Source organism: Arachis ipaensis, chromosome B9, assembly GCF_059453495.1.
Source record: "Arachis ipaensis isolate K30076 ecotype BB chromosome B9, ASM5945349v1, whole genome shotgun sequence".
Taxonomy (NCBI): Eukaryota; Viridiplantae; Streptophyta; class Magnoliopsida; order Fabales; family Fabaceae; genus Arachis; species Arachis ipaensis.
Genome location: NC_142444.1, coordinates 12,231,081 through 12,245,236, shown reverse-complemented (window position 1 = coordinate 12,245,236; position 14,156 = coordinate 12,231,081). Strand labels below are relative to the sequence as shown.

The 14,156-nt window shown below is 30.5% G+C and overlaps 2 protein-coding genes and 1 non-coding gene across 3 annotated transcripts; 2 read left to right on the top strand and 1 right to left on the bottom strand.

The window, feature by feature from the left end:
* The first annotated feature begins 4,764 nt into the window (after positions 1-4,764).
* LOC107615009 (2-alkenal reductase (NADP(+)-dependent)) lies at positions 4,765-9,079 on the top strand. Its single transcript, XM_088499400.1, has 5 exons — positions 4,765-5,162; positions 6,323-6,500; positions 7,194-7,360; positions 8,432-8,514; positions 8,608-9,079. The coding sequence occupies exons 1-5, from the start codon at positions 4,935-4,937 to the stop codon at positions 8,984-8,986; spliced, it is 1,035 nt and encodes a 344-aa protein (XP_088355526.1). The 5' UTR covers positions 4,765-4,934; the 3' UTR covers positions 8,987-9,079.
* A 1-nt stretch (position 9,080) lies between these two features.
* Positions 9,081-9,153, bottom strand: TRNAA-UGC (transfer RNA alanine (anticodon UGC)). The gene has a single exon. It is a non-coding gene; the product is annotated as a tRNA-Ala (tRNA).
* Positions 9,154-10,462: 1,309 nt separating this feature from the next.
* Positions 10,463-13,238, top strand: LOC107618512 (2-alkenal reductase (NADP(+)-dependent)). The gene is made up of 5 exons (XM_016320608.3): positions 10,463-10,845; positions 11,080-11,260; positions 11,348-11,514; positions 11,818-11,900; positions 12,495-13,238. Exons 1-5 carry the CDS (start codon positions 10,609-10,611, stop codon positions 12,874-12,876), a joined length of 1,050 nt encoding a protein of 349 aa, XP_016176094.1. The 5' UTR covers positions 10,463-10,608; the 3' UTR covers positions 12,877-13,238.
* The last annotated feature ends 918 nt before the right edge of the window (positions 13,239-14,156 follow it).

The following is a 14,156-nucleotide window of genomic DNA, read 5'->3' as shown; positions in this document are numbered from 1 at the left end:
AAATATAGACCTCACACAGAGATAACATGCTTTAAATGTGGTGAGGATGGACATTTCAAAGCAAATTGTCTAAATAAGAAGATAACTTTCAAAAAACAGAACAACGACAACCCAAAAGAAAAGCAAGAAGCAAGCTACGTCTCAAATGATGACAAGGATTGTTACTCTGTAACAGAACAATCTTATGAAATCTCCGGTAAGTGGATTCTTGATTCAGGAGCCTTTCACCATATGTGTCCAAATAGGAAGTGGTTTACTACCTCTAAAAGCATAAATGGTGGTACAATTTTAATGGGCAATGATCATGCTTGTAAAACTGTGGGGTTGGGTACTATAAGAATCAAGATGCATGATGAAGGAGTAAGAACCTTAAAGGATGTGAGGCATATTCCAGACTTGCGGAAAAATCTTATCTTCATAGGTTTGTTGGAGAAAAAATGGTTGCAAAATAGTAGCGAAAAATGGGGTACTAAAAGTTGTTCGTGGTTCTTTGGTAGTGATGAAGGGAGTTCGTTACGGTAATCTTTATTCTCTTTTGGGGACAACAGTCACAAGTGAGTTAGCAGTTGGAATCAGTGGAAGTAGAGATCAAACAAATTGCACAAGAATATGGCACATGCGGCATGGACATATGTCAGAGAAAGGTCTATCATTGCTTTGTGGAAGAGGTTTGCTGAAGAATATGAAAAAACCACAAATGGAATTTTGTGAGCATTGTGTGTATGGAAAGGCACATAGGGTGAAATTTTCTACAAGCAAGCATAAAAGCAGAGGGTTGTTAGACTACGTGCATACTGATATTTGGGGCCCGGCTAAAGTTACTTCCAAGGGTGGTTCCAGGTATTTTATTACTTTTGTTGATGATTATTCCAGGTATATTTGGATTTACTTCCTCAAACATAAGAATGAGGTATTCGATACTTTTAAGCAGTGGAGAGCAATGGTTGAAAACCGAACACGTAGGAAGCTGAAAACTCTACAATCTAATAATGGTACAGAGTACACGGATGGGGCTTTCAAGGAGTTCTGTGACCGAGAAGGCATTATAAGACACTGGACAGTTAGAGAAACACCACAATAGAATGGAGTCGCCGAACGACTAAGTCGTACGCTACTTGAGAAGGCAAAGTGTATGCGCTCTAATTCCGGGTTAGGCAGAGAATGGTGGACAGAATCGGTTGTTACAGCTTGCTACATAGTGAATCGATCCCCACATTCTTCTCTAGATGGAGACACACCTTATAAGGTGTGGTCAGGAGAACATGCAGATTACGAGAAACTCAGAGTCTTTGGATGCACAGCCTATTATCATGTCAAAGATAATAAGCTTGATGATAGAGCTAAGAAAGTAATTTTTTGGGTATCCAAGAGGGGTTCAACGCTATCGCCTTTGGAGTGTAAATGATTCTAAGTTTGTAATTAACAGAGATGTTACCTTGGATGAACGATATATGGTAGCTTTGTCTAAAGATATGGTGCCAGATGATGGTGATGTTGGAAAAACTTCAAATACTCAAGTGGTGGAGATAGAGTCTAAATACCAACAAATAGACTCTAGTAATGTTCAGGTGGAGCATCCTAATGCTACTCGAGATGACGCAGAGGATGAACTTGATCATGAGAAAATTCAGTGAGAAAATGCACATGCATTACAACAGCAGCAGCAGGATTCTTTGGCATCTACTAGGCCAAAGAGAATTATAAATTTGTTCAGAAGTTTGGGTCAGACAAGCTTTTGAGACATTATGGGTAGGTAAACTTGGTAGATTATGCACTCTCAGTAGAGGATGATGAGCCGGTCACCTTCAAACATGCTATCAAAGACAAAGATAGAGAGAGTTAGTTTGTCGCTATGGAGGAAGAGATGCAATCTCTTCATAAGAACAAGACATGGGATGTAGTCCCATTGCCCGTGGAAAAGACTGCAATTTGGTGTAAGTGGATGTATAAAAGAAAAGAAGATCCTACTAAGTCAGATGGTACAAGATTCAAAGCTAGGTTAGTAGCAAAGGGATTTGCACAGAAAGAATGTGTTGATTACAATGAGATATTTTCTCCTGTGGTGAAACACACTTCCATATGGGTGCTTTTAAGTCTTGTCGCTCATGGTGATCTTGAGTTGGAACAACTAGACGTGAAGACTGCATTCTTGCACGGTGACTTAGAGGAAGAAATCTACGTGTATCAACTTGAGGGTTTCAAGGTTGAGGGTAAAGAAAGTCAGGTATGTCGCTTGAGGAAATCGCTATATGGATTGAAACAATCTCCTCGGCAATGGTATAAGCGATTTGACTCTTTTATGTTAAAACAAGATTTTTCCAGAAGTAATTATGATTGTTGTATATACATTCGTAAGCTTCCTGGATGTGATTATATCTATCTTCTATTGTATGTGGATGACATGTTTATTGCCTCTAAGAGCAAGGTAGTGATAGATATGTTAAAGGTTCAACTTGGTAAAGAATTTGAAATAAAAGACTTGGGTGCTGCACGAAAAATATTAGGCATGGAAATTAAAAGAGAGATCAAGCCAAAAATTGTTCTTGAGCCAAAGAGAATACATTGAGCGCGTCATTAAAAGGTTTGAAATGAAAAATGCTAAATCGGTGGTAACGTCGTTGGCTCTACATTTTAGACTCTCTGGTAAATAATCTCCCACAACAGCAGAGGATAAGGCTTACATGAAAAATGTACCTTATGCTAGTGCAGTCGGTAGCCTAATGTATGCTATGGTGTGTACACGCCCAAATATTTCACAGGCAGCCAGTGTTGTTAGCAGGTTCATGACAAACCCGGGTAAGGCACACTGGGAAGCAGTCAAGTGGATATTAAGATACTTGAAGGGTACCATTGACACAGGTTTATGCTTTAGTGGAAAATCATGTCAAATCAGTGGCTTTGTTGATTCTGATTATGCTGGTGATCTAGATAAAAGGCGTTCTACGACTGGTTATGTATATAAAATATAAGGTGCTCCAGTTAGTTGGCGATCGATGTTACAAGCTACAGTGGCACTATCTACTACAGAAGTTGAGTACATGGCAGTAGCAGAAGGGGTGAAAGAAGTATTGTGGCTAAGGGGTTTTCTAGATGATTTGGGGTTGAAGCAAGATTGCGTGAATCTGAGTTGTGATAGTCAAAGTGCAATTCATTTGGCTAAAAATCAGGTTCATCATGCTCGTACCAAGCATATTGATGTAAGATATCACTTCGTGCGCGATGTTATAGAGAAAGGTAACATTTCTTTTATAAAAGTACACACAGATAAAAACCCTGCTTATATGTTGACTAAAGTAGTGTCAGGAAACAAATTTCAACACTGTTTGGAATTGCTCAATATTGCTTCATGTTAGGCATTAAATGGAGAAATAGAGGAACTACGATTGGTTTGATCCTGAATAAGGGTACGTAGGCAGTCATTGTAAAAATGATGCAACTAGATATGAATACCACACTTTGATCGTCCAAAATTTGAGTAGATTTCAAATTGTTAACGAGGTGGAGAATTATGAGAATAAAAGAAAGGCTAAGAGCAAACTTAGGGAGTAAAATAAGGTTTGCAAGGAGTTTTAATAGAAAAGAACTTGTAGGGAGTTTTCATAGGAGAATTTTATTCTCATTCATTAAAATAAGAGGATTTTATTCTCATTCATTAAAATTATAGCATAAATGATACTATATATATTTCTGTAACAATGTAGTTGAAATATCATAAAAAATAAGAAAGAAAATTAATTCACATCCTATTTTCTCGTATTGGTTTTGTTATAGTTAATGCATTATTGTAGGTAGTGTTCAATTTCATATTATTTTGTATCTATTAGAAGTCTAAATTTCACTGTAAACTCAACATTTCTTTATCAGAGAAGGAAAAGTTGTGTATGTGGAAGACATAGCTGAGGGTCTTGAGAATGGACCTGCTGCACTGGTTGGCCTTTATAGTGGTCGCAATTTTGGAAAACAAGTGCTTCTTGTTTCTCGTGAATGAAAGCTTGTGCTTTTGGCATAGCATGTTTTTTTCATCATCGTTTTGTTCACTTATTACTTTTCTGTGGAATGTGTGGTTTAATTTTCGTTCTACATGGCCTGTGTAGTTAACGGGTACGTATGTTATTCCTATCCCTTAACATTTAATTTATATTAATTTCTAATAATGCTAGGGAATCAAGATGGTTCCAGTAAAAAACTAGCCAAATGTCTTTGGATGAATCTAAAATCTCTACGTAAATGGTATTTATGCTAGGTATTAAAATGTTTCTTTTATTTATAAATTGGATGGTTCTGAATTTGTTTTTTAATTTATCATGTTTTAGGCATTTGGAGAGAGAAGGAGAATGAAGAGACGGAAGCTAATTGAATCAATTTTCGTGATTCACATTGCAATGATACTGAAGTATCTCCTTCTAATTTGAACGTGGTGAAACATTTAATAACTAATATTTTAAATCATAAATAAATAAAACTAATTACTATATTTATAATTAATTAAGTTATTTTATTTTTGGCTGATTAAGTTGGTTCGATATACTTTTTCATTAATTTTATACTTTTACTTTCAACGTTTAAAATAAGTTTTAATATGTCTATTGACAGTTTAAAATTATCTCTAATGCAAAAATTTATAATAATTTTTGTCATTGATTTTTGGTTCATGTTTTAAAATTATCTTTGATTAAACCTTTATTAAAAGGAACACGTGATTATATATTATTTTCGGTCCCCCACATTAAGATAAACCCAAATAACATTGGGCAATAATTCCTCACCAAAAAATTGTGACCATAAAAATTCTTCAACCAAATCAAGAAGGACGAGAGGATAAAGAGAACGTGGATCAAAATTAGCAACGGCCAAAACTTGTTGTCTCTATAACTTCTTCTATGCCTTTTGATCTCTACGTACGTAAATTGTGATTGTAGCAAGTTTACGAGATTATGGCACAAGTGAGGAACAAGCAAGTGCTTCTGAAGAACTATGTCACTGGTTTCCCAAAGGAAAGTGACATGGAGATTGTGGAAGGTAGCATAACATTGAAGGTTCCAGAAGGTTCTAGTGATGTTGTGTTGCTCAAGAATCTCTACTTATCATGTGATCCGTACATGCGGCTCCTCATGTACAAGGATACTCCTGTGTCTTTGGGATTTCACTATTCTCCTGGCTCAGTAAGTTGTCATAATAACATTTTACTTTTTATTTATTTGAGTTTATTTTTTTCCCCTAAATTAAAGTTTTATGCAGTATTGATATACCGTCTCTGTTTAAATATAAGTATATAACAAAATTTTACTATAATTTACTACTTGCATATCAGAAATTAGTTACTCATATAAAAATATGAAATATAGTCACATGTGTATATTTATAAATAAAATACAAATTATAATTATAGCTACGCGTTTATGTTCATAAAGAATTTTTAACAACAATTCATGTTAAAAAAGATCATTTTAATATATTGATATAAAAAATATTTTTATACAATTTCTCAATTAAAATCATTTTTTAGAGTAAACAAATTATACATATCTTCTTTTTTTTGAGCATATTTGTATCTACAACTAAATAAATTTGTGTCTCTAGTATCTCTATATTTTGGTCTCAAAGATAATATGGCTCTGTTTGATTTTGAGAATAAGATAAGACAAGATAGTGAAAACAATATATAAAGGATAAAAATATAAAATTTTGTATTCTTATATTCTGTTTGGTGATAAATTAGAATAAATTATGAAAATTTAATTTATTCTCATTTTTTTCATTCAAAAAATTTGAGACAAAAAATATAATAATAAAAAATTAATAAAAAAATAAAAAAATAAAAAATAAGTTATTTTTTGTTAGTGTCTCCATGTTCTTCTTGTCAAGATAGACATAAAATATACTAATTCAGTATTTTTAGATACATTGTCTTTGTTCATATATTTCTTCTGTCAAATATAATTTTGTGTCCTTATGTCTCTGTCTCAATGTGCTATCTCGATAAACAAACACAACCATATATAAACACACAAATTTAAATGACAATATACGAACATAATTTGAATGACAATTCTTGAATGCAATTATTGACTGCTTAATTATTGACAGATTAAATGCATTCAATTTATCAGCCTACACATTCTTATCATCCTTCCGTGATGCATCCTCTTAAACACCTTAGTAATTGATGGTTTCCTATTCAACTCTAATTATGCCTACAATTTAAAATTGTAACATAAATTGTGTTTGTAATTGTTCATTATATTTCTAAAGCAAATAATAAATGGTTACATCACTTACCAAATTTTGCATTGATAGCATGTGAATTTTAATATTGTTGCAGCCATTGACGGCATTCGGTGTGAGTAAAGTGGTTGAATCTGGAGATCCAAAGTATAAGAAAGATGATTTAGTGTGGGGGGTTACTAAATGGGAGGAATACAGTTTGGTCCCTTCCGCTAAAATACTATTCAAGATTGACCACACTGATGTTCCACTTTCTTACTATACTGGAATTTTGGGTATGTGCTCATCAATCATTTAATAATTTTTGTAAAAACTCAAATGCAATTAACTTTACGTTAAGTCGATAGTTAAAAGTCGTTAAATAGTTTGACTGATTTGACTAAATTCTCATCTAGTGACTCTTAATTATAAATTTTCATATAGTGACTCTCAATTATAATAGATATTTTTCATGTTTTAATTAAAAACACTCTTAAATCTAACAGGTAAAACAAAAATTATATGATTTAAAATATTAAATACATTAAAAGAATTAATATACTTGCTCATTTCAAGCTTTGAAACCTTCCTCAAGCAAATCACAGCCTAATAATAAAACTGTGTTTTATAACAGAATAGTCAAATTTTTTATTAATACAAAAAATTATATTTTTATTTTCTATGATTTTATTTTTTATTATAAATATAAATATAGTTTAATTATATAATTTATGAAATTTAATTATAAATATAAATTAAATTTGATTATATTGTTTATAAAGTTTGATTATAAATGAAAATATATTATTCTATATTTCGATTTATAATTATCTTTAACCAATTAACTAAATAGTTGATTACCTGATTGGTGCTGATTTTTTGTGTCTGTATAACATGATTAAAACTTCTTAATCTATCATTAATAAAAGATGATATGTATCCATACTAAATTCACTTAATATCATTGAATTTGTTGTTTGAACACACAGGTATGCCGGGAATGACAGCTTATGGTGGTTTCTTTGAATTAGGGTGTCCTAAGAAAGGAGAGAAAGTGTTTGTTTCAGCTGCCTCTGGTGCAGTTGGTCAACTTGTTGGCCAATTTGCTAAGTTGACTGGATGCTATGTTGTTGGAAGCGCTGGAAGTCAAGAAAAGGTATTACCCTAATTATTATTTTTCGATTTAATTACTTTGGTTTCTATAGTTTTATCAAATTTTTAATTAGGTCCTTATATTTTTTTTTCTTTTCAATTAGGTCTTATATCATATCAGATTTTGTAATTAATAAAATATTATGTTAAACTATATAGAATATTCAGTCAAGTATTAGACATATTCGTTTTGCTTAACGGAATATTTCCTTAATTCCAGTGTTTTTATCACAGTAGGAACTTAATTACAAAATCTGATATGGTATAGAAACTCAATCGGAAAAAAAAAGTATAGAGACCTAATTGAAAATTCAGTAAAACTATAAGGATTGATAGAGTAATTAAACCTTATTTTTCAACACGTTAGAATAAAGCATCATGTGTGCCAAAAAAATTAAAGGTTTAATTACTCTATTAGTATTATTAGTCTCTATAATTTTACAAAATTTATAATTAGATATCTATATTTTTCTTTTAATTAGATCTTTACATAACTTTTAATTTTGTAATTAAATCTTTGCCAGTATAAAACATGTTAGAATTAACAGAATATTTTTTCACAAATTGAAAATATTCATAATTAAGAACCTAATTAGATCTTTGATCATATATTTTTTGTGATAAATATTTTATTAATTTTAATATTTTTTGACACGAAAAAGACTTAATTTCAAAGTTAAAAGCATTGTAAGGATTCAATTAAAAGAAAAAAAGTATAGGAATCTATTTACAAATTTGGTGAAACTATAGGACCAATAGAATAATTAAACCAAAATTATATTACATGATTTACTTTGTGTTAGATTTTCGTTAATTATTAAAGGTGTTTCACTAGATGTATATCTTTTTCTATTTGATTTGGATCTTGAATTAAATATATTTATGTAAAGATGTATTTGTTTTACAAAAATACTGAGTATACAACCAAAAAAAAACCCATAGAAAATTGTAATCTAAATCATTAGTAATACTTCTGTTTTTCTTAAATTATTTCAAAATAAGAGTGCTTCATTTTGACAAAGATAATTAGTCTTACTTTTTAGTTGAATGCATTTAATTTCTCCTACACACCTAGGTGGATATATTGAAGAATAAATTAGGATTTGACGAAGCCTTTAACTACAAAGAAGAATCAAATCTCGATGCTGCTTTAAAAAGGTTAGTACTTAAATACGATAAGGATGGTACGTGAACAGTAAAAAATTAGATTATAAATATGAATCTAGTTTGGAATGTTTGATTATATTTCAGATACTTCCCCGAAGGCATTGACATTTACTTTGAAAACGTGGGCGGTAAGACACTTGATGCTGTGCTCTTGAACATGAGATCTCATGGTCGCATACCGGTATGTGGAATGATTTCACAGTATAATCTCACTCAACCAGAAGGTGTAACGAATTTGGCAAATCTCATATATAAGGAGATTAAGATGCAAGGTTTTATTGTATCTCAATTCTATCCCCTTTATCCTAAATTCTTGGAGTTTATTCTGCCTCACATTAGAGAAGGGAAGATTGCATATGTGGAAGACATAGTTGAAGGTCTTGAGGGTGGCCCTGCAGCCTTAGTTAGCCTTTTCAGTGGTCAAAATCTCGGTAAAAAAATTGTGGCTATTGCCCCTGAATAATTTTCGTACTATGTTATGTGAGTGAATCAACAATTTCAGATATCTTTAGAAAAGAAAAATTGTTGTTACCAAAAACTAGAAAAAGATTAGTTAGTGGAGATGCGGGGGATCGAACCCCGTGCCTCTCGCATGCAAAGCGAGCGCTCTACCATTTGAGCTACATCCCCGTGTTGATGATTTGTAACATACGTTATATTTTATTTAAAAATAATTATTAGCTTTCTTTTTCACTTGATTTTATTTTATATATACTATATCGAAGTCAATACAATTTTTACCTAAGTATTAAATTAGGTCACGATGATGATTCTAATGCCCGAACATTAACAGGGAGACACTTATATATATATGTCACATATTAAATTATAAATTAACTTTTTGAAAATTTTTAATATGTTTATATTATGCACAGTATTTTACATAATTTTATTAATAATTGAAATACACATTAATTATAAACTCATTTTAATTATATCATACAAAAAATAAAATTGGACATATTAATACATAATTATATTTAGATGTATTTAGATATATTTTTATTTTTTAAAGACATAATTAGATATTAAAAATTCCACATATCGGACGAATCTCGAACAAATGTGGTGCATTATTTCATAGCTATGATCCAATCATTAATTCCGTTCGTCGACAGCTCATCGAAGGTAAGCAGTTACGTCTTTGTTTGATGACCATAAGTAGGATTGGAACTCTGTCAAAAAAAAAAAAAAAAGTAGGATTGGAACTTGAGTCTGAATCGAGTTATACCAAATTTAATTCACGAAAATTAAGTTTGGTTTCAATTTATTAACAATCGAATTTGTTTGTAAGTTCAATTTTGACTCAACAAAAATTTAAGAACGGTCTCAAATAATAGGAATATAATCTATAATTCTATATCAATAAATTATAATTTATATATATTAAAAAATATTAAAAAATAATAAATTTTATATATTATTTATTTATCAATTATAAATTTTTTATTTATATTTTATATTAAAATTATATATAAAAAATGACTATAAAATTTTAAATAATTAAAAATATTAATATATATGTAAAATTATATATTACTTTATATATATTAAATTATTAATACGCATATTTTATATGCATTTAATCTGTACTTTTAATATTATACATATAATTGAGTCCGTTCATGAGCTAATGAGCTAAGCTTATCCAAGCTCAAACTCGACTCATTTAATTTATTAACTCAATTTCAAACTCAAGCTTGGTTATTAACTCACAAGTTCAACTTATTAAACTATTAACAAATCGAGCTCGAGCTGATTCATGAGTTAGCTTGACTCACTTCCAGCCCTAACTATAAGGAATAGCATTAAATAAAGAAGAAAAAAAATCATATATAAAGCTTATGAGCTGTCGCATCATTAGTTAGATGGAAGTATTTAATTAATTAATTAAGTCAATCATCGTATTTTCGTATAAACAAATTAAACCAGTTTGTGCAGAGGCCGGCGGCCGCCAATGAAAAAATTATATATAAAACTCATTTTTTATATATTGTCATCAACTCATGACCATAACATAGAAATTGAATCCATTAGAGCTGCATATATTGAATTGAAATAGGGTGTGTTATTCATGTTGAAAAAATGGCAGAGAAAGATGTGAGAAACAAGCAGTTATTATTAAGGCACTATGTGTCTGGCTTCCCTAAAGAATCTGACATGTTTGTATCTTCAGATTCTACTATTAAACTGAAGCTTGGAGATGAATCTAAAGGGGTTGTTTTGGTCAAAAACCTTTTCTTGGCTGCTGATCCTCACCTTAGACCCTTGATGCAAAAAGATGATAAATTTAGTGTTTCGCAGTCCTTCACCCCTGGCTCAGTAAGTTTATGCTCATTTATTTATTTATTTATTTTATAATTTGTTCAGCTTCTGAGGAAATGAAAAGATATAATAAATGGTTTCAAAGAAAATTTTGCTGGTTCCATAATTTCAGTTTTGTCATTGATTGAATGCAACAAATTTGTGTTAACAAAAAATATTAAAAATGACTAACTTTCAAAAATTTTTCTTAAGAAAATTTATTTAATTAAGTTTAATTAAAAAAATTTACAGCCACTATATGGATTTGGAGTGGCCAAAGTTTTGGATTCAAAGCACCAAGATTTTCAAGAAGGTGACTATGTCTGGGGAGTAACTGGATGGGAAGAGTACTCAATCATATCATCACCTGAAAACTTGTTTAAAATCCATCACCACACTGATGTGCCTTTATCCTATTACACAGGGATCCTTGGTAAAAAAATCATACATCTTCTAATCTTTGATTTTTAGTTTAATTATTACTTAATCCAATTTTTTTATTTTAAATACATGTGACTAGGTATGCCTGGATTAACTGCTTATTCTGGATTCTTTGAGGTTTGTGGTCCAAAGAAGGGTGAATATGTGTTTGTCTCAGCAGCAGCAGGTGCAGTTGGTCAACTCGTGGGGCAGTTTGCAAAATTGATTGGTTGTTATGTTGTTGGAAGTGCTGGCAGCAAAGACAAGGTAATTTCATATTTGGATTATTTGGTTAAATAATTACCAATTTGTTGGTTGGTCTTTGTGAATATCAGAACTAATTTGACTAATCTAATTAGATAAATTTGTGTCTTACTTGACCAACTTAATGTTGATTATATTATCAGATTTTATTGAGAAACAAATATTATGTTGTGGTCTTGTGGAAAGGCTTTGATAACGCAAATTTAGCTTAAGCAGCTTGGGAATTATGATTATGATTATATATATTTCTCATCATTAATTATTCTCTTATTAATTACATGTGTGGTATGAAATTCATTGAACTAGGTTGATCTACTAAAGAGCAAATTTGGATTTGACGAAGCTTTCAATTATAAGGAAGAACATGACTTGGACGCTGCATTGAAAAGGTGTGTATTTATATATGTACATTAAAATGAGTTAAATCAGCTATTAAAATTAATTAATTATTAATATAAAAAATATATTAAATATAAAATATATATTAAAAGAAATTAAATAATATATATTTATAATAGCTAATTTTAATATACAATTGCTGATAATAACTATTTTGCTTTCTATTTACTTGTTACAATGAATAGATCTTTGATTGAACACTATTAGATTAAGTCATCATATAGTAGATTTTAGACATAATGAAATTAAAAGCATTAATCCAATAATACCTAATTCCTTACTTTTACATTTTATTGTTTTGCTGCATTTTATTAAGGTGGATATTGTGGCATTTATGGTTTTAATGGTTATGATACTTATATAATTTTAACAACACTTAAAAAAATAACTAAAAATTATTATTAAAATTAAAATAATATTTTTTATTATTTAATAACATTTTTTAATTTAAAAATGAAAATAAAAAGTATTATTGAAATATAAAAAAAAGTGTAACTTCAATAACAACATTTTGGTTCCTAATTAATAAATTAAATAACTTATATGTAGCATAATTTTTTTTTTTAAATGTATTTGTTTACTAGGTACTTTCCTCAAGGTATTGACATATATTTTGAGCTTGTTGGGGGCAAAATGCTAGATGCAGTTCTTATGAACATGAGAGTGCATGGTAGAATTGCAGTGTGTGGAATGATATCTCAATACACAAAGGAGGAACATGAAGGAATTAAAAACACAGCATGTCTTATTTATAAAAGGATTCGCATGCAAGGGTTCAATGTGGTTGACTATTATCCACTCTATCCCAAATTCTTGGAGTTCTTGCTGCCTCAAATCAGAAATGGTGAAATATCATGTGTGGAAGACATAGTTGGGGGCCTTGAGAATGGGGCTGCTGCCTTAGTTAGAGTTTTCAATGGCCACAACATTGGAAAGCAAGTGCTTTCACTTATGAATGATGAATAGTGCTTTTTTTTTTCTTTTTCTTTTTTCTTTTTGTTTATTCATGTTAGTTGAATAAAATAAATTATAAATTGAAGATATGGTGTAATTGGTGTCGAAGATTGTACACGATAGGTCTTATCAAGCATGATGAGTTTTTGTCGAAATGAGGTTATTGATAAGAGAAAGGTATTTAGTTTGATGAGGTTTGTCGAAGTGAAATAGAGCAGTTGGAACAGTGTTAGGATCGATGGTCAAGACAGTTGAAGACGTTTACACAATACATGTATCTGGCGAGAACAGTTATTTTGTAGATTTTGCATATGGAACACGTGATGAAATTTGATTGGTTGAAAAATTTATAAATATACAAGATTCATAAGAAACAGGTTGGAATTGCTCTTCAGAAAACACTCTCGCACACTCATATTCTTAGCGACTTTCTCAGTCTGCCAAGAGTTTTTTATTCTGTAGGATTCTTTCCATATTTTTACTTTTCATTTAAAATTCCTTGTATTTTTTCCTTTTTGCAATTTACTCTTCTATTGCAAAGTCTTTTTCTTTTCTTTAAAATTTTGCAGTCTTTGGATGCAAAGTCCTTCGATTACGTTGGAAGCGTTTTATTGCTTTCTTTAAATTTGAAGTCATTTATTTTGCTTTTTGTATTTTCAATATCAAGAAATTTAATCTTACTTTAAATTCCAAGTTTTTTTCCTTCTATATTTGTCTCAAAATAGAATCTTTGGTGCATGTTGAAATTTGGTACTTGTTCAAAAGAGGAGTAGGTTTTGCTCCCAAATCATTAGATATCGAACTAATCAAGATTTATTAAAATATGCATAACAAATTGGCATGCCCAATGGAATCTTTTACAAAGTGTGTCAAAAGATTCATTAGTTTTTGAGTAATAATTTAGGTTATGCAATTTCGAAGTGGCAAGGTCATAAATATGACTGATGAAGTTTTAAATAGCAATGTTGGGTCATCTACAAATAATAATGTTCCCATAATAGTTGCACAAATCTCTGTAGAATTAACAAACGCATATTTAGGCAATGGTTATGGGGATAATGTCATAGTTAATAATCATTTTGCGAAAAATACTAGGCGTAATCCACTTTCACGAATTTTTCAAATGTAGACGCAACCGTCAATAACTGTAGGTTGGCCTCCTTTTGACCTTTCTCCAGGTTATACTCCACCAATGAGTAGTTACGTGTCTCCAATTAGATTTGGTAGTGTACTAGGAGCAATTAACAATCAATCACATAATCTTGAGTTTGTTCGAGATTATCAGGTGGGAT